Here is a 24,447-nt window from a genome sequence, read left to right on the forward strand (position 1 = left end):
CTGATTCTTTCTCCAGGCCTAGTCCAGCCTTTACACAACAGAGTGAACTCTACTTAGAGTGTCAGGTTTTTCTAGACGAACGACTGTCTACCTTTGTGAAAATCAGAGCACTAGACCTCTTGAACCTTTTGAAGACCGAGTTTGAATGCTGACTCTGCAGCCCTAGGAACTTAAATCTCAGTTTCTTCCTTTATTAAGTTAGGATAGTGCTGCCTCCATCAAATAGTTTTAATGAGCTGATGTATGGGAAAGGGCTTTGTAAGCTGCAAAGCTCCTGCCAGATGTTTGCTGTATGGAGAAGATATCTTTCTAGCACTCTACATGGATGTCATCCCAGACAATCACTCTCCACAGCCTTTCCTATGGGAGAAAAAAAAGAGAGATTTGAGTTTATGTTTTGTGACTCACTTACCCTAAATAACACTGGGCAAGAGCTGAATCCCAACACATGGATTAGCGCTTGGACTTAGGCTTTATTGGAAACATTCCCCAACATTTTTAGCCAAAAAGTTGTTCATTTCTTGTGTTCTCCCTCTTCTGTGTCCCACACCCAGCCAAGGACTGACTCAGTCTTAAGGGAGAAGTAGCTTGAATTCAGCAACATTGTTTTTAGCATCTTCTTGTATTTCTGCTCTGAGCCAGACTTATTTAAGTAATGAGAACCACAGAACTGGAGGTCTTCAAGAGACCCAATCAGAAGTTGCCAGAGATGTTGTAAAGGCGATTCAGGCATTGAATGAAAGGTTGGACTAAGGGATAGCATCCCTCCCAAGCCTGAATGTGGGCATGGGAGATTTCCTGCCCTCTAGAACAGTGCAGTCTAATTAGGGAGATATCACATGAACCATATGAATACATGTAGGAAAAAGGCCAAAATGAGTGACAATGATGAAAATGCTCTAAGACCTCAGAGCCCAGTGGGGACTGCAGAGGGGCACCTTCCTGGAGGTGAATCTTGAGGGTAGAGCTGGAGGGATGGGTAGGATTGAGAAGGGGGAAGGGAAGAGACACGCATTTGCGGGAAGTGGTAAAGGACAATATCAGCCAAGGTTGGGATTCAGTTCAACAGCCATTCACTGAGTACATCTCTGGGGCAAATACAAACATAAATCAGAATTTCAGTCCTAAAGAATTCTGAAATAGCATCGTGGTATCAATCAAGTGACTTTCTCTTCAAGCTGAAACTGGTTGGTCTTGTGGGTAGGCCGTTCTCTCTTCCAGGGCAGTGGCCCACTGAAGTAAGATGGAAACTAGACTTAAGGGTGCATCAGGACAAGACTGGGTTTCTGGACTCCTCCCTCCATTGGATCCTCCAGCCCTCAACCCTTTTGCAATTAATTGCCTATATAAAAACCACTTCCATTTGAACTACCTAGACTATTATCTGTTTTTCCTAACTGTTCTGACTGATGCAGCATCCAACAAGTGGATAATAAAAAAAAAACACCATGCAGTGATGGAAGTAGTCACAGTGCACCCAGAAGAGGCCCTGGCTGTACATAAGGTGGACACCCTCACTGGGGCAGCACGGAGCTTGGTCTGCAGTAGGGATGCTCTGGAGGTGGCTAAGCTGAGAGGGAGAAGGCTGGGGAGACTCATTGTCCTGAATGTCTATTGCCAGACATTCTTCTAGGCACTTTACGTTCCAGGGAGAGACACAGACAAGTAAACAAGAGATTGCAGGTAGAAGCAAGTACAAGGAAGAAAAATAAAGCAAAGGAAAGGTGTTCTTTATGGTCACGAAGGGTCTAAGGAAGTGCTATTTGAGATTTGATTGATGTCAAGGAGCAAATATTCCAAGTGCAAGTCAGGAGGCAAAGCATTACAGGTGGAGGAAATGGCAAAGATGAAGTCCTGAGGCAGGAGGAGTAAGCATTGCGTGTTTGAATTACCATTACACAGAACGGTGGCTATTTTTCAACTGGGTGAGGTGTGTGGGTTTAACCCACTGCGGCACTCCCTTGGAGCTGGCTCTAGGACAGGCATGGCTTGCGTGAATCAGCCTAAATGGCTTGGGACAGCTCAAGTTGGAAGGCTTGGACCAGCTGTCACAAGAAGAAGGATGGGTCCTTGGTCTGCACCAATCAGGGTCTAGAGATTTTAGGGCAGCAGGAGCTGCGATGCTGCCGCAGAAGGGAGGGAGAGGTTTGCTAGTGTGTGGGAGGTGGCTACCCCAACGAGGCAAAGGCCGCTCACATTCTGGACACAGCTGCAGCCTGGGAGAGCTCACGGGCGCTCATTCCTGGCTCGCTGAGGTGTGCTGGCCAGTCTGCATCCTCATACTGCAGACGACGATACTGAAATGAAATGACGTACTCGTTATAGAGTCCGCTACAGGCTAGGCTGAGACCCAGTTTTCCTGACCCCCAATCAAGTGCTTATTCCTTGAAGACTCATAAAACACCTCTCTTCTGCCTTATTTTACTCTACCTTTGTGTATTGAGCCCCATCTCTCCTCCCCTCCCTCCGTCTCCAGACAGACAATTTGGAGGGCCTCTCTTCCTCTCAAAATCCATGCTCAATGCCCATCACATCCTCATTATTATTAAATGACAGTAATAGTAAGTGTATTACTTCAAAAGCAAGAATATTGCATTTGCCCAAGAGACAAATCTTAAATCAACGACATAAGTAATCTTTGGGAAGAGCGCCGTCCAATAGAAATAGAATGTGAGCCATATGTGTAATTTAAAATGTTTTAGTAGCCACATTTAAAAAATAAAAAGGATGAACATAGATGCAAAAATACTCAACAAAATATTAGCAAACCGAATTAAAAAATACATCAAAAGGATCATACACCATGACCAAGTGGGATTCATTCCAGGGATGCAAGGATGGTACAACATCCGAAAATCCATCAACATCATCCACCACATAAACAAAAAGGACAAAAACCACATGATCATCTCCATAGATGCTGAAAAAGCATTCAACAAAATTCAACATCCATTCATGATAAAAACTCTCAACAAAATGGGTATAGAGGGCAGGTATCTCAACATAATAAAGGCCATATATGACAAACCCACAGCCAACATCATACTGAACAGCGAGAAGCTGAAAGCTTTTCCTCTGAGATCGGGAACAAGACAGGGATGCCCACTCTCCCCACTGTTATTCAACACAGTTCTGCAGGTCCTAGCCACAGCAATCAGACAAAACAAAGAAATACAAGGAATCCAGATTGGTAAAGAAGAAGTTAAACTGTCACTATTTGCAGATGACATGATATTGTACATAAAAAACCCTAAAGAATCCACTCCAAAACTACTAGAACTGATATCGGAATTCAGCAAAGTTGCAGGATACAAAATTAACACACAGAAATCTGTGGCTTTCCTATACACTAACAATGAACCAATAGAAAGAGAAATCAGGAAAACAATTCCATTCACAATTGTATCAAAAAGAATAAAATACCTAGGAATAAACCTAACCAAAGAAGTGAAAGACCTATACCCTGAAAACTATAAGACACTCTTAAGAGAAATTAAAGAGGACACTAACAAATGGAAACTCATCCCATGCTCTTGGCTAGGAAGAATTAATATCGTCAAAATGGCCATCCTGCCCAAAGCAATATACAGATTTGATGCAATCCCTATCAAATTACCAACAGCATTCTTCAACAAACTAGAACAAATAGTTCAAAAATTCATATGGAAACACCAAAGACCCCAAATAGCTAAAGCAATCCTGAGAAGGAAGAATAAACTTGGGGAAATCTCGCTCCCCAACTTCAAGCTCTACTACAAAGCCACAGTAATCAAGACAGTTTGGTACTGGCACAAGAATAGAGCCACAGACCAGTGGAACAGAATAGAGACCCCAGATATTAACCCAAATTTTATGGTCAATTAATATTTGATAAAGGAGCCATGGACATACAATGGGGAAATGACAGTCTCTTCAACAGATGGTGCTGACAAAACTGGACAGCTACATGTAAGAGAATGAAACTGGATCACTGTCTAACCCCATAAACAAAAGTAAATTCAAAATGGATCAGAGACCTGAATGTAAGTCATGAAACCATAAAACTCTTAGGAAAAAAACATAGGCAAAAATCTCATGGACATAAACATGAGTGACTTCTTCATGAACATATCTCCCCAGGCAAGGGAAACAAAAGCAAAAATGAACAAGTGGGACTATATCAAACTGAAAAGCTTCTGTACAGCAAAGGACACCATCAATAGAACAAAGGTACCCTACAGTATGGGAGAATATATTCATAAATGACAGATCCAATAAAGGGTTGACATCCAAAATACATAAAGAGCTCACGCACCTCAACAAACAAAAAGCAAATAATCCAATTAAAAAATGGGCAGAGGAGCTGAACACAGTTCTCCAAAGAAGAAATTCAGATGGCCAACAGACACATGAAAAGATGCTCCACATTGCTTGTCATCAGAGAAATGCAAATTAAAACCACAATGAGGTATCACCTCACACCAGTAAGGATCGCCACCATCCAAAAGACAAAGAACAACAAATGTTGGCGAGGTTGCAGAGAAAGGGGAACCCTCCTACACTGCTGGTGGGAATGCAAATTAGTTCAACCATTGTGGAAAGCAGTATGGAGGTTCCTCAAAAAGCTCAAAATAGAAATACCATTTGACCCAGGAATTCCACTTCTAGGAATTTATCTTAAGAATGCAGCACACCAGTCTGAAAAAGACAGGTGCACCCCTATGTTTATCGCAGCACTATTTACAATAGCCAAGAAATGGAAGCAACCTAAATGCCCACCAGTAGATGACTGGATAAAGATGTGGTACATATACACAATGGAATATTAGTCAGCCATAAGAAGAAAACAAATCCTACCATTTGCAACAACATGGATGGAGCTAGAGGGTATTATGCTCAGTGAAATAAGCCAGGCAGAGAAAGACAAGTACCAAATGATTTCACTCATATGTGGAGTATAAGAACAAAGCAAAACTGAAGGAACAAAACAGCAGCAGAATCACAGAACCCAAGAATGGACTAACAGTTACCAAAGGGAAAGGGACTGGGGAGGATGGGTGGGAAGGGAGGGATAAGGGCAGAGAAAAAGAAAGGGGGCCTTACAATTAGCATGTATAATGTGGGGGCGCATAGGGAGGGATGTGCAACACAGAGAATACAAGTAGTGAGTCTACAGCATCTTACTAGGCTGATGGACAGTGACTGTAATGGGGTATGTGGGGGGGTCTTGGTGAAGGGGGGAGTCTAGTAACCATAATGTTCTTCATGTAATTGTAGATTAGCGATAATAAAATGAATATTAAAAAAATAAATAAATAAAAAGGAACAGGTTAAATGGAATATTATTCAGCCATAAGAAGAAAACAAATCCTACCATTTGCAACAACATGGATGGAGCTAGAGGGTATTATGCTCAGTGAAATAAGCCAGGTGGAGAAAGACAAGTACCAAATGATTTCCCTCATTTGTGGAGCATAACAACGAAGCAAAACTGAAGGAACAAAATAGCAGCAGACTCACAGACTCCAAGGGACTAGTGGTTACCAGAGGGGAGGGGTGTGGGAGGGTGGGTAGGGAGGGAGGGAGAAGGGGCTTGAGGCGTATTATGATTAGTTCACATGGTGTGTGGGGGTGGTCATGGGGAAGACAGTGTAGCAAAGAGAAGACAAATAGTGACTCTGTGGCATCTCACTACACTGATGGACAGTGACTGCAATGGGGCATGGTGGGGGGGACTCAGTATGGGTGAGTGGAGTAACCACAATGTTTTTCATGTGAAACCTTCATAAGAGTGTTTATCAGTGATATATATTTAATGTAATTCAATATATCAAAAATATTGTTTAAAACAATCAGTATAAAATGTTAATGAGATAGTTTAAATTCTGTACTTTTTGGTACTAAGTCTTCAAAATCCGATGTGCATTTTACACGTACAGTACATCTCAGTACGCACTGGCCGTATTTCAAGTGCGCAGTCCCACAGTGGCTAGTGGCTGCTGCCTTGGGCAGTGCAGCTGTCAAAGTAGCATTGCTGGTATTTGAGGCTAATCACTGTGAAGTTGGCAGGCATCCTTTTTGGGGCAAGGTGCCTTGTGATGTCCCTACTAGCACGTAGATAAGCATGTTTTGGATCATCCTCCAAGAAGAAGAAAACAAAAGAAACTACAGTTAAGTCAACTTGTGATATTGTAGATTATATCGGAAGGGCTCTCTGAAATTATCTAGTTTGGAAGTCAGCAAACTCCAGCCCTGGACCATATCTGGCTCACTGCCTGTTTTTTTTTTTTTTTTTTATAGCCTGGGATCTAAAAATGGTTTTAAGATTTTTTAATGGCTAAAAAAATTGAAAGAAGAAGAATGCTTCATGACATGTGAATGTATTATTTGAAATTCAAAATTTAGTGGCTGTAGTCAAGTTTTATTGGAACACTTCCACATTCATTGGCTTACATTTTGCCTATATAGGGCTGCTTTGCGGCTACTGTAGCAGAGTTGAGTAATTGCCACAGAGATGAAATGGCCCACCAAGCCCCAAATGGCATTATCTGGCTTTTGACAAACAGTTGGCTGATCCCTGGACTAGACCAGAGGCTCCCGTTATTGGTGGGGAACTGAGGCACAAAGAGAGAAAATGACTGGCCTGAGATCGTATGAGCCAATGGCTGAAATGAGAACTGTGATTCCCTGTTGGTGCTCTTTTCGCTGCGCGGTCACATGAAAGCCAATAAGCAAATGTTTCTCAGTTTACCATGACAATGACCACTTGGTCCTTTTACGTGCCTTACCCCTCTGCTCATTCTCAAACAAGGGCCTAACCTAGGTTTGAACGCGGGCACTGCCTCTGTAACCTGGAGAGGGCAGCACTGGCTTAGGGGACTCCAAAGTGCGACCTCTTAACCACGAGAACCAAAACAGACGTATCATAGTCAACATAGTCAGCATAGCGTTCTTTTCTAAAAGAAAAAGAAAAAAGAAAAAAAAAAGGTCAACAGGGCTTGAACTGTTTCTGATAATGATACATATACACACTAGTGAAAATGTAAGACACTTTTTTTGGACAAACTGCTAAAGGTGAATTTAAGCACAAAAAATCCCCACATCTAGCTAGAAAGGAAGGTATAGAAGCCAAATCAGCAGCAATAGAAACGTAGACATTTCAGAGAAGCACCCACACATTAAAATAAAAAAACGTGAATATGAGGGGGAAACACAGAAATTAGTTCTCCCAGAGCCCTGGGGACAGTTTTAAGTAGGCAAGTTATGCTGTGCCCCTGATCCAGATTTGTCCTCATGCTGAGTAGGCTGACAAAGAGGTCAGATGTATTTTGTAGGTGTCATCACGGGTGTTGTTCTTACTGAGGCAGTAGGGGTAGAAAAGTAGGTTAAGACCAGTTGTTCAGTGCGACCCAGAACTGGGCCACAGGAAACCCGTGTAGGCAGATTATCACATCACATGGTGCAGAGAAATTTCACCGGGAATGCATAAATCCCCAGAGGCAGAATGGTTAGCTGCATGACACATAATCATGCCCAGAGAAATCTGGTGGGGCTAATTAGGAAAACACATATGGCACTTCCGGGTTTACAAGGTAGGAGACAGAGTTGCATTACTCAGCAAGTATCTTTCGTTAGCCTGAGCTTGACTTCTGAGATTTCTGAGAGCTGAGTATTTTTCCTAAGTAATTCTAAAAGGCCTGGTGCTGGGTAGCAGCAGGAACTAGGCTGGTAGACTAATTAAGCAGCCCCATATTGCAACACTTAAAAGCACTCATGGGAATGCCAATAACTTCCTAATGACTGATTCCTAAGTAATCCTAAATTGTTCCACTGAATCCTCTTGTATGACCTTGGCTAGTTATGTAATAGCTAATAACCAATGATAATGACGAAAAATTGAAAATGATGGCATGAGTTGATTTACTTCTCTGTGCAGATACTCCATCAGGACCAGAGATCAGGGCTTCTCCTACTAATAAAAGCTATAGCCTCTAGGACACCGCTTTCAAACTCCAGTAATCGATCATATTATTTATTTTAGTCCCTGGAATGGTCAGAAAATGGTAATGCACTGCACAGTATTTTTTTTTTCTTACTCTTATCAGCCACATCTTTGGTCTAGATCAGTCCTATGATATGTGGGAAGACCATACAGATTTATTATGAAAATAAGTAGTCTGGTATACTTGGCGGATTTCAGTTCTCAGCAGAAACATCAAAAAATTTAAAACTTTGTTACTTAGAAAAGTAAATCCACAACACCAGTACTATATTTGCTTTGAAATTATAATCTGCCAACAAAACAAAACAAAGGAAGAAGAAAAAGAGGTAAAAATAACACACGCCAGTGTTGTAAATATCACTGGGAACTGAATTTATGACATTCACATAAAACTAGTTGATTTACGTGGTTTTGGTTTTCTGGCCTTTGTATACTTTGTTAGTTCTGTAACATTATACGGCTGATAAGACCAAATCCTTTTTGCCATGTTGTATTCCATGCCATCTTCCCTTAGCCTGAGCTTGACTTCTGAGGCCTTCTGAGAGCTGAGTATTTTTCCTAAGTAATCCGAAAAGGCCTTGGGTTTCAAACCAGGTAGCAGAATCTTGGTACTTGACAGGGTCTCGGTATATCCCTCTAAGGGAAAAAAAAAAGTCCAGCTAATAATGATTCTGTTTCCACATTTACACTGTATTTCTCATATAAGGAGTTGACTTTGTGGACTTTATCCTAATTCTCCCCAGTATGAACACTTTAGGTTTGAATAGCTTTTCTCATATTACGAAGCAATTTTACATCCATTCTCTCATTTCACTGGATCTTCAAACAAACAACCCTGGGGGACAGATATGGCATATGAGGTACAGTTATTTATCAGATTGGTTTCTAAACATTATTTCAATATTTATTGAACAACTTCTGTTTGCCAGGCACTATTTTAGATAATGGCCATTCAGTGGCAAATAAAACACACCAAGACCCTGCCAAAAAACACTTAAGTGACTTGCCCGATAACATAGATACTGAGTCCAAAATCTTTTGACTGGTGTGCTATATTCGCATCTTATATTGGAAAAGTGAAGCCTAGGTAACTTACTTATCTTGACTATTTTAATATAAAGTGGCATTTCTTGTGTAGACTTGCTCAACAACCACATGTGCTTACCAGCATTTGTGCCCATATATTCTAGCTTCCAGTCTTTCATTAGATGAACTGTTTCATATTCTTGTTTAAAGCCAGTTCCTTCACATACACAGCCCTTTTCTCCTGCTTGAGGAGATCGATCCAGTCGTCTCTCTCCCACCTACATCAATTCTACTGTAGCAAATCAGTAGTGTTGTAAAAAAAGTATTGTAATTTCTTCCACCTTTTAAAAAACAGACTTCTCTGGATTCCATTATCTGTAGCCACTCACCCCTTAACAGCTACCACTCCATTTTTCTGCTCTCCTTTTGCAAAAATACACCTCCCTTTTAAATCTCTAATTTAAAAGTCAATTATTTATTGAACAAATGCAGAATAAATGAACTAGGGATGTTTCACATAAAGATAAGTAAGTTCAAGTAGTCAGAGGACTTGTCACAAAAAAAGCCAGCAAACCCCAAACTGGTTCTATTTTCCTCCAAAAAGCAGAACTATAATTAGTGGTTAGAAGCATTCAGCATGATATTTGTACAAATAGTTTCAATTTCTCCAATCTAACAGATGCTATACACTTTCAAAATAAGAAAAGAGATATGTCTTTTTAAATATATAGTCCTCTTGGACCTCTCAACGAAGTTGAATTTTCATGTAATATCTCCCATGGCAGCAATTGCATCAGAAATAAATCTCAAGTCAACTAACTGGTTTGTGAAGGAAATGGCCTTTTGTTTCCCAGCTATATTCTATATTAGTGATTTTCAGGAAGTGTGAGAAAAGTTTCATAAAGTAGATATATCAGAATACTCTAGAATTCTGATAGTCCATTCTAGGGAAATGGTCTTCCTCAACCCCAAATGAATCACTACCAACACAAATCTGTGTAACTGATGGAAATTTAGTGTGAACTAGGACAAGGGAAAAAAAGTTGAAGACTATTCTACATAAGCAAAGAAAACAACATTTCATGAGTAACTAGAAAATATAAACCTTACTGTATAATATGCTAGGTGTCATCCAAATTGATAAGTATTTCAAAATAAAGATTGTTTCAGCATAAATGTTTCCAGAATAAAACACACATAATACTTTATATCTGTATTTCATCATAGGCTCCAATAAGGAATGATATGGTATTGCAATTGAAGATAAAAATTTTGACTTCTATATTTATCAATACACAGGATTCTGAAGGTGGAGCTCGAACCCAGGATAATAAAATTTATTCAAATAAAGCACATTGCCAGTCTAGTTAACTATTGTTCATTGGGGATTGAACTAAAGCAGGCTCCAGTATGATAGGTGAAAAAAACCTCAAAAGGAAACTTAACTCTTAGGGCATTCCCATTCTTGTGATGGAGTCAGTTTGCCATCATTGTTCTAGTATATTTTCAGGAAGTCCAACAGAAGCTACAAAGCCATCAGTGATTACTGAGGTGCAGTTGAGAAACCAGGGCGAAATCTACTTTGTTACATCTCTAAGCACTGCATGACTGGTTGAACTACCTCAGATGACCAGTGAGCACTGATGGTCATTTTTTTTCAGGAAAAAAATCCCTGCTAGATTCTTTGTCCTAATGACCAAATTCTTCCATGTACTGACCGCACTGCAAGTTCAGAATTTGAGGCTTTTATAGGAAGTAGTATTCTTTTCCAAAGAAACTGTGTATTATTCATGTCATTATGGAACAGATACAAGGCTGGAAGCAGACCAAATCCTGAGTGTCACAATTCTTTTAGAAGCCTGAAGATGTTGAGTTTCTGATTCTTGCACTGATCCAGCAACTTCTTGAAACTGAAGGTACTTTCTAGTTATCCCTGGCATCTCCCCCTCCAAGTCCACTGTAGTATTTTTCCAAAGGTCAGACTCCAGACTGTTTTTTTCCTTCAGTCCAGTGGAATGAAGCTTTGTCACCACTGCTTCACCAAAGCTGCTCTTGTCAACGTCACCAATGACCTCCACTTTGCCCCACCAGTCAATTCTCAGGCCTTGTCTTAACCTCTCAGCACCCCACGGTTAATCATGCCCTCCTCCTGCAAACATTTTCTTCCTCGACTTCTGGGACAGCGCTTTCAGTTTTCCCCTTACCTAACAGTCTGCTCCTTCCCAGTTGCTTTGCAAGTTCTGGTCTTCTAAGTCCTCTTAAGGGGTGAAGTGCCCCCAGGGCTTCCAGGTTCTATTTCCTTCTCTTTCTATACTTACTCCCTTGGTGAACTCATCCAGTTTCAGACTTTAAATGTCATTCATATACTGTCAATTCCCAAACTCACACACAACTATCTTATATATATTACATAAAAATATGTTTCTTCAGAACTTCTTCCTGAACTCTACTCATATCCAAGCACTTACCTAATGTCTCTATTTGAATATCTAAAAAAATATCTCAAACTGAACATATCCAAAACTGAACTCTTTTAATAGTCCCCTACAAAACTGTTTTATCCAGTGTTCCCTCTTTCAACTGACTGCAATTCGACCTTTCTAGTTGCTTAGGTCAAAAAACTCAGGCTGATACTTGACTCCTCTTTTTATCAAATCTAAATTCAATCTATCAGAAAGTCCTTTTGGATTTACCATCAAAATATATCCAGGATCCCTTAGTCATTGAAGCCACCCCTTGGATTACCGAAATAGCCTTCTCACTTGACTTCTGATTCTGTTCTTGGCCTTTTATTCTCAATACTTTGCAAAACCTAAGTCATACCATGTAACACCTCCATGCCAATTAAAAGCCAAAGTCCTATGGCCTACCAGGTTCTATAGATCTGCCTCTCAATCCCCTCACCTCTCCGACATCCATCATCTCCTATACTCTCCTCTTTGCTTTCTGTTTCAGCCACACTGGTGTCCTTGTATTTCCTGTCATGCTTCTACCTGAGGGCCTTTGCACTTGCTGTTCCCTCTCACTGGAACCTGTTCCTGAGACAGTTCCACAGTTTGCTGCCCTAACTCCTTAAAGTATTTGCTCAAGTTTCTTATCGAGGCTGACTCTGACCACCCTATTTCAATTGCAACATATGCTTCCATCTCTTATTCTCTAGCATTTACTGTTCCTATTACTTAATTTGCTTTGGATTATATTTACTTCTTTACCCCCTCTCACTGCCATCCTTGCTCCTCTACTGGATAAGCTCCATGAGAAAAGGGATGTTTTATTCAGCTATGTAATCTAAGTACTTGGAATAGGATCTCACACAAAGTTAATGCTCAAAAATTGTTAAATAATTAAGGTCTTGCCTTTTAGAAGTCTTTTTGATGTATCATCTATCAGGGCCATTAGGCCATTTAAAACATGATGCTAAAATGGTAAGTCTACAGGTCTTCTAATGATTGACACAATTATCAGGATAGAATCTTGTTTTAAGGGTGACCACTTGTACTCTGGCAGGACAAATGCTGGGTTGTTCAAGGAGTACTTTTTAGTTTTGTAGATGTGTTTCTATATACTGTTGGCTGCAAGAATTGTTCTTTGAACTCCAATGCTTCTGAAGGGCTGAACTTTAAGTTTTGTTTCAATGGGGAAAAGACTATCACAGCTTATGCAGGAGGGCTTAACGGCTGCCAAAAATATTTTGAAAGACTTCCCATATTACTTAAGTGTCTAAAGGATCTTATTTATCTTCACCAAGGAAATATTGTTTTAAATTCCCTCCTACACCAGAATTTGGCATGAAAAGCTTTTCTTTCCTGGAACAATGGATAGAGATATTGAGTGTTTACATTGTTTAGAAAAGCTAGCCACAAGCTTCACGAAACACCAAAAAAAAAAAAAAAAAAGAAACCAAACCAAAGGCATGAGCCAAGGGGACCTAGCACATACCACTTCTGTTCCACACTGGATGTTTTAAGGACCTGGGTATAAAAGGTTTAGGCTAACACCTAATCTCCTCCAGGGAACACATAATGGTACAAATTAATTTCAGAACCTCAGTTCTAGAATAAGAAAAACTACAGGAACAATGAATTGGTAATCCTCAAATTCTCTTGATCTTTATGGTTTGACAAACAGCAATGAAACCTAAGACTACATATGCAAAGTTATTTTCACTCCTGGGGTCCATCATGAGATTGCTGTGATTCAGAATCTGTTTATTTGAACATGACTGCATGTTTAAAGTTCACCTGTTTAATAGTGTTTGGGTTTTTTGGCTTTGGAAGCTGAAAAATGTTTTAAGGGCAACAGTAGGGTGGGACAGGAAATTTCTAAATTTCTGCTCAACTGTTATGAAAATGTGTGACACGTAGTCCTAAGAGCATTTGGTCATTATGGCATTGAACAAAAATGGGTGTGCTTTTTGTGTTAAGTGTGACAGTTAAAGGTGTGATATGAGAGTTTTATAAACAAAAAGCAAATTCTAGGGCTTAAAACCTGTCTAAAGATATCTCTCCATGTATGTACAATGTGGAAGAAGGGTTGTGCAATTTTTGAATTTCAACTGCTAGGCTAATTAGGGGCCTAACATTTTGTCTGTGTTATTAGGGTATTATACCCTAATTTCCCAATAAAACAACAATTATTACTTAATTTTGGTTGTGCAGGCAAAAAGTAGCATTCAAAAAATATGCAATATATTTCATAAGCTCTCACCACCAAAAGAATGTATGTATTGTCCTTTACACCATCTTCAGATGAGAGTGTAACAAGTTAAAATTCTATGCAGTGCTTTTTTAGTCATACTGAAACTGAGACAAAATTTCGAGTCTAACAGCCTCTCCTCAAATGTTTCTTCCATCTGGAAGCCATCAAATCCTGATCTGTAGCATCGACAATAAATGTATTTTTACCCTTTTCATCTTATCATGAGCTTAACTCCTCCATTACTGAAACAGAAAACTGTATTATATAGAGTGAAGGAAACAAAAGTGGTGCAGCTGTGACACCGAAAGACTTGAGCCAGAGAAGGGCTGACTGGGTTATGAACTCATGCTGCTGTGAAGAAAAACAAACTTAAAGGAACCATTTAACAAAAAGCAAGGCTGGGAGACAAATTTAGCATCGTTGCTCTTTGAATTTCCTGGTTTTGTTGATTGGAGCCTCAAAGTCAGCGTTAAAATGCCAAGATTCACATTTAAATATTTCCCTTGAAACCAGAAAAACAATAGCTCTTTCAGGATTTGACATGACACTGGGAAACACATAACAAGAGATTTTGAGTCAGTCTATTTACATACTCAAAGGGATTTTAAAAATAAGTTCAACGGAAGATGTTATCCACAGACAGAAATAAGATATTCTCATCTATTGTTCCAGTTTAGGGCTCAGATATAAATGGGCTATAAAACCTTGTCTGAAAATAGTTGCGCAGTGCGTGCTCCACAGCCAGCCAATGCAGAGCCACGTTGCGGTGCCCTCCGGCTGACAGCACTTCTGAGACGCTGCAACTTTTTTTTTTTTTTTTAAAGAGACCGACCTCTGGGGTACACTGGTGTTTAGCACTTTTGTTGGGTCTCCCAGTTCGCCAAGCCCCTTAGCTCCACTTCTATTCGCAGAGAGCCATGATGGCGCGAGGCGTGGCCTGCCTTCCCGTTTGCTGCGCCTTCCAGCACAAGGCTCCAGAAGGCGCCTTCCTTCTCAGGGTGAAATTACAGCTTCCCACGGTGGAGTTCTGAGCACTGCCTCATAAAATGTGGTCCTTTCACACGGGAAGGGGAGGGTGAGAAATCCCACTTCTAGGGTTTAGCGGGCAGAAGATGTAGGACCCCGCGCACTCCTCCGAGCCGCATTTCGGGGATTCACACGCCGCACGCACCCAGCGCGTCTGCGGCGCAGCCCGAGCTCCGAGCCGAGGGGCGAAGAACAAAAGGGACGCGCTCGCCCTCTCCGGCCCCGCCCACCGGCGGCGGCGCGCGCCCCTCCCCCGGCCCTGCCCCTCTGCCGCGCGAAATGGCGGCCGCGCCACAAAATGGCAACTGGGCTACGCCGCGAGCGGGCGCGGACAGAGTGAAAGGCGCCGCAGCCCCCTCCCCTCCCCACGACAATGCCAGCCGCAGCTTCCTCGTGGTGGCTGTTGGCCGGCCCACCGCGGGCACTGAAGTGCCCGGGCGGCAAGGCCCCGGCCTTCCCACGCCGCCCCGGCCGCTCCTCGAGTCTAGAATCAGCCTGGCGCCTTTGTTCTTCCAACTGCCCCGTCTCCAGGAGGCTCTTAACGGGATAAAAACTGAAGGAGTTGAGCACCGCACAACAGCCAGGCGACCCGTACTCGCCCAGGACACCCCTAAGGCCAAGCTGTTGTGCCCGAATTCCCAGGGTCTCCACTCTTGCAGCTTTACCTCATCACCAAGGTGAAGACAGAAAAGATGGGATCAAAGACCACCCCACATAAGGGGAAATTAAGGAAACGGGTTAAATAGCCCCAAACCAGTACTCCAGCAGCCACGTCGAGTCCTAACGCACTGAGCTCACAGCTCCAGAGGGCGGATGCCGGCTTTCACTCCACCACGCAAACATCCAGTGAGCATTTTAGGCTTTCCATCATTGCCCCCTTGCCCTCTCCCTTCTCCCTGTGTTGCGGAGCCCTGGGGCTGAGTATAGGCAGAGAAAGGAGCTGGTGCTGGGGTCCCCACGCTTTTCCCCTGCTGTGAGGGTCTCGGTGGGCTTGAGCTTTGCCTTAGCTGTGGCTGGCTGGCTGGAGACAGAGCGGTGTCGGTGTGCTTTGGATTTCCCCTCTCTCAAAAGCCTGCTTCCCCGTGCTTCCCATCCCCCAGCTCCTCTAGGGACCCGTCTTTCCAGAAACTTCTCAGGGAACTTCAGCAAAAAGCCCCAGGCTTGGTCACCACTTCCCTCCCGGAGCATGCGCAAGGGATTGGGCGGCAAGTTCGGCGCGCGTGGGCGAGTGTGAGAGTGGTACGTGCTCGTGCTCGCGCTCGCCGTGTGGGGCTGGGCGGCTCTCTCACAATGAAGGGAACAGGTTTTTTTCCTCCCCACTCGCAAAGTTCCGTCGTTGCGCAAGCGCGTTGGGGCAACTCCCTGGACTCAGAGAAGGCGGGAGAGGCAGGTCCGGGGCTTGCTAGTCGCTGCTCCGCGCGCCTGCGCACTGTGCCCGCTTTGCCGTACCCTTTTTCCTCGCTTCTTGGAGTAGCATGTTTGATCTGCGGTGTGGCTGATCATCTCGGTTGGGCCCTGTTTTCTGTTTCCTCAACGCCCACTCGCGGAAACTTTAGCCTTTTGACGGGTTATTAATTATGTACCGCGGGTTTCCTGGAGATTAGCCTTCTCTCACTGCCTCCGTGGCTCTCTTCCACTCAACCTGCGTCATGTTCGGAATGGCTCCTGACTCGTTTGGGTGACGGGAGTGTGCTGGAGCCTTCTCCAAACGGGAAACGGCCCTGTTGAAAGGACTGGGGGGTGGGTGGGGGGGTGGCCGGGCTGCTTCCGCCAGGCTCTGTATGCAATTCTTGCTCTCTATCTGCAAGTCTCGCTCACTAAGCCAAAGAAAGAAGTCCTTTATTTGGAACGCTGCTCTTGGCCCTCTACACAAGCCTCTGCTGGGGCTGGCTGCTTAGGTTTGTTCTCGGTATGTGAAGGCGGACAAAAGACCTTGACGTACAGCTCTGCCTGCCTCCCTTTGCAGAATTGAGCTTGGAGAGTGGTAACCATAGTAACCTCTTTACTCTTTCTTAAAGAGTGTCTCTCCCTGCCCCTCCTTTTCTTCTCAGGAGCGTGGTGTAAGTTATTCCCAGGATTGATTTGTGGGATCTTGATAAACCCAGTCTCCACCCCCGCCCCAAACCTTGCCCCGTTTTGAAATGCAGTGGGTTAAATAAGGTTTCCTTGGCAAAGCATGGATGTTTACCACTCTTCTAGTCTGAGCTTTGTTTCCTTGCCACCCTTTCTTTTGAAGCTCCATCGTTTCCCTGGTGGAGTAATTGCCTTGCAATGTTCGCTATTGTGTAATGTATCTTCAGAGCCTCATAGAGGCAAGGTTTAGAAGAGGGAGCTTGCTGGCGAAGAAGGTACCTAGGGAGCTCCTAAAGACTGATGTGGCCGTTGCAACGTGGCATTTTATGGTCGCCAGCCGTGTTTGGCTCTGAAGTTGTTCGACCGAGCAAACTTGCCCGCAGGTGCGAGCGCACCATTGACCACGCTGAGGTCAGACCAGGTCATCGGCACTGGGCGGAGCCACTCTGGGTCCTAAGGAAGGGAGAGCTTTCTTCCTGGTGGGAATTTTGAGTTGGTGCCAGATTCCTCACAGGAACTCTTAGTATATAAAAAGCTATCAAGAGGCTAGTGAAGTATTAGCAAGCAATAGAATTCTCCCCCTGCTGACAAGGCTATAATGTGGGGCTTGGAAATGACCAGATCAACTGTCCCTTGAATTTGCAGAATTTCTGTTAGAGATTCTGTTTTAACAAATTATGGTTAATGAGAGTCTCTAAGGTTAGAGTTCCTACAGTAAGGATAACTACTAAATGAGGGGAAGAAAAACTTAAGTGTGTATGTTTTATAATTTTAAGTAGGCATAAAATCAGAGTTCTTATGTCGCTAATAGAATTTCTGGAAACTGATCTTGAGGGGAACAATATTTAATTTGAAAACTATAAAGAACAAAACTATCTGGTTTAAAGCCACCTTTTCGGTGAATATTTTTTAAAGTTCGTGTTTTAATTATCTTGGAGTGGGGAAAACCCCTTTTATTTCTCCCACTAACAATATACAGTAAAAACTTTTGTTACGACTTGATGGTTCTGTTATTAGAGAAACCATTTTAATCTAGCATCTTCAAAGAGATTATCGAGGCATTCTCTCCTGCCAGCCAAAGTATTTTCCAAATAAAGTGCAAAGGATGATTCCCATGACTTTTGTATATGACTTGAAAAAAATCCTACTATCTCCTCTTTCAAAATACTGCTATTTTTAAAGCCTTAAAAATAATTCCAGCATTTAATCTGGAAATATATCATGTCCTACCTCCTCTTTAAATAGAGTGTGACTTTATTTTAAGCGAAAAGGTTTCAAGTGTCTAATTATGGAATATTATATAAAATTAGCAGTGATTACCATCTAAAGAGGAATGCAGAATATTGAGGCAGTTATTTAGATAAGCATTACTATTAAATAGCAATAATTGAATTAAAATGGAAACAGTTTCAAAACATTTTGAGTGAGTACATAAATAATTTTTTATTTGAATTCTCTTATTTCAAACAAGAGCTAAGCCTTTGAGAGAGGAGCAGTAGACAAGCTTAAAATCTGCTGAAAATTTCAGTACACATACAACAAATTACTAAGCTCATTTTATTTGGTATTATTGTTTTTTGAGATTACATCAAGTGCACTGTGATAATTTTCTCTGAGTTAATCAGTAGCCTTGATTTGTATTATGTTTTGCTTACTTCCTGATGTTTGAAAGTTACAAGCTCCTAAACATGTGGTGTTTTGGCTAATGTATATCACTTATTGTGAAGAGATTTTAAAGTTATTTCTCACATGTGGATTAGGAGTAGTAGAGTTTTTAACAGTTGAAATCTCTGAATTAGAGAATAACGTTTTGTTCATGTGGGATCTGTTAAATATGTTGCTTTAATGTAGTCAAGTACCAACATTTCGAAAGAACCTTTAAAGTAACCCAGGTGATGACTTTCAAAAGTCGTTTTATTATGACTTTTTCTATGTATAAAAGCAATACATGAGGTGCTCAGAAAATAAAGATGAATAAAAACTTTAAAAAATCCTCATAGGCACAACCATGACTAATATTGTGAATAGCCTTCCAATCTATTTTTTAATTAATGCTATAAACATTAGTAAATTGAATTGTATTTATAATTCTAAATATTAAGTATATTAGCAGTATTTCCCCATAGAGGGAAGAAAAGTTAGCAACTTTCCAGGAAAATGTAAAAACATAATTGATGTTTTAAAAAGAAAATATTAACCATTATATTCATTTCTGGAAAACTAAAAGCAGTGTGGAATCCATTATTTAGAGGATTGAACAGTAAATCATGAAGTGTTAGCTTGCTGGAAGAATGATTTAGAGAAGGACTAGCTTAGCTAATACTGTTCATCTGATTGGAGTTCTGATATTTTATGTATAATTTCACCAGAGTGAGCCTGCTATATCAAAATAAGGCTGGTTGCCCTCTTCACCGTTTGACTCTCAGAACTTGCCAGATGCTTCTCAGAATAATGTAGTAGTGGTGTCTGTTTTATTTCCCACTGTTTTGGCAAAAAACCTGATTCTAATAATAGAGTTTGTTAGTATCGTCAAGTTCTCCTGCAGTTGGAGCTTTGATAATTTTAGAACTAATTAAGGAACAAGTACTTATCTTTTAAGTAGGGGTTTTCTCATGAAACAGTTTAATTTTAATAGTTTGAGACTAGATTTGTAACCACATTCTTGTTAAATATCTGGTGACCATTCTGTCCTCCTGTTTAAATGGTGATATTAATTTATCTGCTTTGTTGGGTAGGTCAGCATTCAAAGCCTGAGTTTGAGGTTCACATGCTTTCCCCAAATGGGCTTCTATTATGCATGACTGAACTCTTTGAGCCAGTCTAGCATGCTAAATAGAGGAGCTCCTCACAGTGTGAAAATAATACCTGATTAAAAACACATTGATTTTAATTTCCCTTTGCAGATTGCTCTGCTTTAATGTCATCTTTGTAATTATCTTTAACAGTCAAATGAAGAAATTCACTTCATCTATTTATCAGAGATGAAAGCAGAGATCACACCCTTCTTTTTTATCTTTTTTAATTATTGTTGTTTTCAATTATTGTTAAAAAAATCAGGAGAGTGGGTTGCCTTTCAGTTGAAAATATATGGAGATACATGCTTAGAAGAAATTCTGCTTTTGCAAATATTTGTAACAAAGACAGAAATAGAGAAAGCTTCTCAATGTTCCCGACACATTGACAATAAAAATGAAAAGTACTGAGAAAATCAAACACTTGATTTGGGGCTGTGCAGAGGGCCACATACTCATCGATTTTGTTAAGATCTTTGCCATAGAAAAAGTCAGCAAAAAGTGCAAGGGACTTGATAGGAAATCACTGCATATTGGTTTTGAGTATAGGACCTGGCTATCATTGTGAAAATGTTAAATAAATTGATATTAGTATGTTAACTTCAACTGATGTTTACTTTTGATATTAGCATGAAATGAGCAGCTTAATAGTATTCATGATAATTTTACAAATACCTTTACATGCATTATTTCATTTGATATTTCTAGCAACCTTACAAGGTAGAGAAGACATGTCTTTACCCTCATTTTGCAGATAAGGATATTGAGAGGATTTAATTGATTTGCTTAGGCCATATAATCAGTGAGAAAATTGGAACCAGAGAGAAAATTGGAACTGGAATTTTTGACTCTTAACTAAGGGCTACTTCCATTGTATTATAATGTCTGTCATCATGCCGTTTGTGTTTTTCAGTATCCCCCAAAGTTCAACATCAAGTAGAGTTTGTTATGCTGACAGAATTAGTAAGAAACAGCAACATTACTTTTAATCTGCAAATATTAACTTTTATTGAGATGGATAGCTTTCCTATCAGAATTTCTCATTTGTACCCAGCATCTACATGAGCGATTTTTCCTTTAAATGAATCTCCTTAATTGAAATCAGAGTAATACTTTTTTGGCATCCTAGGAGCACATTTAAAATTTGAAAATTTGAGAAGTGTTAAAATTTATTTTACTCTCCAAATAGCCTGCTTGTCTACTTAGGCCGCTATCTGTTGACATTCTGTAAACTGAGAATTCTCTGTTGAGAAGTGTGTATCAGATTTTTTAAAACCCAGGTAACTAAAAATGAATACTTGGGTTGTTATTTTTGGTGCCCCTAATTACGAAAACAGGTGTTTTGATAAAACTAACACTTCAAGAGAATCTGAGTATGAGGTACTCCCCAACTATGTTTAATGGGATTTTGCTGGCCTTTGTATTGTAAAATAGAAACTTTCTCAGATGTTTGCAAATCTCTGGTAAAATGAGAAATACTCTCTTAATTTGATATTTTCTCCTAGTGTTTTTGATGTTGTGTGGTCTCTAAGGGTCTTTGGGAGAACTTCGATTCAACTTTGTTAAACAGTTTGTATGTTAGTAATCTTCTACCACTATTTCTTCTCCTACTTCCCAAAAGGTAGGGAACTAAAAAATATGTGTAAATAACATTGCCCATTTCAAATTTACATTATAAAAATTAAGTATCTACTCTGCTTTTTACGTGAGGAAAGAGCACTGCTGTTAAGACGACTTTTTTTTCCCTGATCTAAGAGAGCTACCTTAACATTTTTCTATTGGTAAACATGTTGCCTTTAATTTTCACTTAATATCTCCTTATTCTTGTGCCAGGGAGAAAATATCTTAAGTAATCTTAATTGGCTATTTTGTTCCAGTTTATCCTTTTATTCTATGGTAATCACAGATGGATATAAAATATCCTATTTAATAATTACTCTAGTCTCTTGAATGATTTTGCTTCTAAAAGGCCTTTTTTTCAGCCTTTGAATTTTTCATCAGAATGATTTTTATCTGAAGACTGCACTCATGGTGAGATAAGCACCCCCCTTTTTAAAAATCTAATAACAAGATTCTGTTTTCTGAATCTTCTTCTTTGTCAATGCCCCTTTTAATGTAATTCAGTTGAGACTCCTTTGCTCTTTATGGTGATACTTTGGTCTTTCCCAAGATGTTTCAGCTAATTCAGAGCCTATCAGGTTTTAAGTGAGTAATTTACATCATATTTTAAAATGTGTTTCAAATCATAGGAGCCTGTATTGAAATTCATGCTTCAAGGAAAAATGCATATCAGTTCAATGCTAACCAGAGCCACATATACACAACTGTATAGCTCATGAGTTTAGGTAATAGTGTGCTGGCCTGACACTCCTTATGTGGTAGTTGTTGTTACACAGAAATGGCCAAATGTGAATGGCTAATCCTACATCTGAATGCAGGTTGTTTGCTTTTACTTTTACTGAAGAAACAATTCCATTATATTGTCAAGAACAAAAATTTCCATGCCATTTGACTGATTTGCATGAAGACAAGGTCAGCTTCTGGGGTGGCACTAAAATACAGTGTAAGTAAATCATGAATGAATGCCATTATTGTAGCAGCGCTTTCTCTGTTTCTAACTTTTCTAGACCTCTTCTGTTTCCACCTCTGACTGAAGTTCCCAAAACAGTAAAAAAAAATATATATATATATTGAAATAGAAAATGTAAACATAGGCCAGGAAATAGCATAGAAAACCAGTTAAATTACCTGGCTCAGAGTCTAGGAGTTTTTTTAGAGGTAACTTGTCAAAATTATAAAAATCATCTCAATGGATGGTAAGGTGACCCCTGAGCTAGCACATCTTATATTGTAATTTTTGCAACTAAGGCAAGGGCTTGCTTAGCCTTCTGAATATCCTGAGGAGGGAAGAGAGATGATCTCGACTGATCAGACTTGCTGAGATCAAGCTTATTAAGTACAGTATAGACTATTAAATACAAGAAACACTGATGTGACTCTCAGTTTTATACTCTGACAATCATTAAGAAATTTATGTTAGACTGTATGGTAAACAAAAAAAAATTCTCAAGCTGTGGGACAAAACAAACTATGCACAGGTGACTCCAGGTATTAGTGTCATTCATTGTAGAAATTATATTTTCCAATTCAGAATATCATAGTTTGATGACAAGTTGGCTTGTATTTGAGGAGACAGTGAATCAGACCAAATATTTAAAATCTGGTCTGTACCTGAAGCACACCTGGTATTTTATTTACGGAGATTAAAAAAAAATTATAAAGAAAACTGAGTTCCTGACTGTTCTAAAAAGTCCATTTTTCTGGATACACTACAGTTGCCTTAATATTGTGTGTTTTCCTCGGGGTTCATGTAAACTGGCCTTTATATAAAAGTTCAACTGTAGACTTTAAAGGCCTTTAGGCCTGGAAAGACCTGAGGTCCTATCCTTTCCTCTGTTTAAATACTATTATATTGAATCCTCTGAGGGGAGTATAAGACAGACAACAGTCTCATTTCAGTTCTATTCCTAGTATACCATAAGATCAGCTAGGTTATCTTGAGAAAAGTTTCGCAAGATCCTATATAAAATAAAGTTGCTTAACGTTACAAGCAAATGATACTTGGGAAGGATGGGTTCTGAAGCCGTCTTTGCATAGCTAGGCGGTGAGAAAGGGCGGCCTTGTTTTGACACTTTCCCAAGCAGGCCCGGAAACGGCCAGAAGCTGGCCCAAGGGGTAAGCAGGGGAAGGGGTCCTGGCCTCGTGTAGGAGAGAGCCCTTGGCAGCCGTTTGACACGCAGTCATGGCAAAACCAACCCTCTTTTTCTTTTCTTCCCCCAGGCCAGCGCCTGGGACTCCCTCCAGCTCGAGAGGCTGTAGGCAGTTCTTGCCTTTCTACATGCTACTCCGGTGCCCTGATTAAGCTCCTGCCTGGCGGCCCGGTTCCCTGAGCGAGTGCGCGCCTGCGCACCGTGACCGAGCGAGCGAGCCAGCTTTCTTTCCAGGCCTCGCGTTCCTCCCTCCCCCGTGCGCCTGCGCACCGGCTGGGAGGAACTCAGCGTTTTGGCCTCGGCGGGCGGGCGGACGCGCGCGTGCTCGCGGCGAGGGGGGCGGGTCGCGCGCGCCTGTGGGAAGCGTCCGGCTGCCACAGCGCCAGCTCCGTCGTAAGTCGCTGCAGCCCGGGTCCCGCTCGCCCCTCCTCCCGGCTCCCCCGCCCGCTGCTGCCCGGGCGCATGCGCCTCCGGAGCGCGAGGGTCGGCTTCGGGTGTGTGGTGGCGACAGAGCGGAGCTGCAAGGCCCTAGAGTCAGAACCTGGGGGAGAGGAATGGTCTCTGCACGGGGGGGAGCCGGAGGAGTCGCCGCCGCTGCCGACGCCACCGCCGCAGCCGCCGCCGCCGCCGCCTTGGCGCCCGCCTCCCGGCGCTGACGGGCTCATACGAAGCCGGCGAGGGGGATCCCGCACCAGCGGTCGCCGGCACACCGCCCAGCATGGTCCGGGAAACCAGGCACCTCTGGGTGGGCAACTTACCAGAGAATGTGCGGGAAGAGAAGATCATCGAGCATTTCAAACGGTGAGTGACACGAGGCCCGGAGCCGCGCTCTCTCCTCGGGCGCCGCTGCCCGCTCCGGCCCGTTGCCGGCCCCTCCCCGAGCGCGGAACTGGTGCGGGCACCCGGGCTAGACCCACAGACGGGTGACGGGGGCGCGCGGTGCCTGGCCGCCGCTCGGCCCGCGTCGCGACGTTGGGCCTCGGGTCTCGGTGGAGCCGGCCCGGCTGCCGCCCTCTCCCTTCCCAGTAAGGAGGAGGCTGTCGTGCCCGCGGAGCAGCGCCGGGAGGGTGCTCTCACGCCG

General features: G+C 41.8%; 1 protein-coding gene and 1 long non-coding RNA gene across 5 annotated transcripts in view; one reads left to right on the top strand and one right to left on the bottom strand.

Moving 5' to 3' along the window:
* Nucleotides 1–94: 94 nt before the first annotated feature.
* On the bottom strand, nucleotides 95–24,263 carry LOC118968633 (uncharacterized). 2 transcript variants are annotated; one of them, XR_005056402.2, is made up of 4 exons: nucleotides 24,125–24,263; nucleotides 6,799–6,935; nucleotides 2,197–2,297; nucleotides 95–360 (listed from the first exon to the last, which is right to left on the bottom strand). It is a non-coding gene; the product is annotated as an uncharacterized lncRNA (long non-coding RNA). The 2 variants fall into 2 exon arrangements; XR_005056403.2 differs by lacking the exon at nucleotides 2,197–2,297 and having other exon boundaries at nucleotides 159–360.
* The window catches only part of SPEN (spen family transcriptional repressor), an 89,167-nt gene continuing 79,711 nt past the window's right edge, over nucleotides 14,992–24,447 (top strand). For 2 of the 3 annotated variants that reach the window (XM_017665935.3, XM_036999944.2), the window contains exon 1: nucleotides 16,496–24,167. In XM_017665935.3, the coding sequence (XP_017521424.3) occupies nucleotides 24,085–24,167 (83 nt within the window). In that variant the 5' untranslated portion in view covers nucleotides 16,496–24,084. Of the gene's footprint in view, nucleotides 15,578–16,495; nucleotides 24,168–24,447 lie in introns of those variants that run through there. The other variant, XM_017665936.3, reaches the window with a different exon arrangement.

This window comes from Manis javanica, chromosome 4 (assembly GCF_040802235.1).
Source record: "Manis javanica isolate MJ-LG chromosome 4, MJ_LKY, whole genome shotgun sequence".
Classification (NCBI taxonomy): domain Eukaryota; kingdom Metazoa; phylum Chordata; class Mammalia; order Pholidota; family Manidae; genus Manis; species Manis javanica.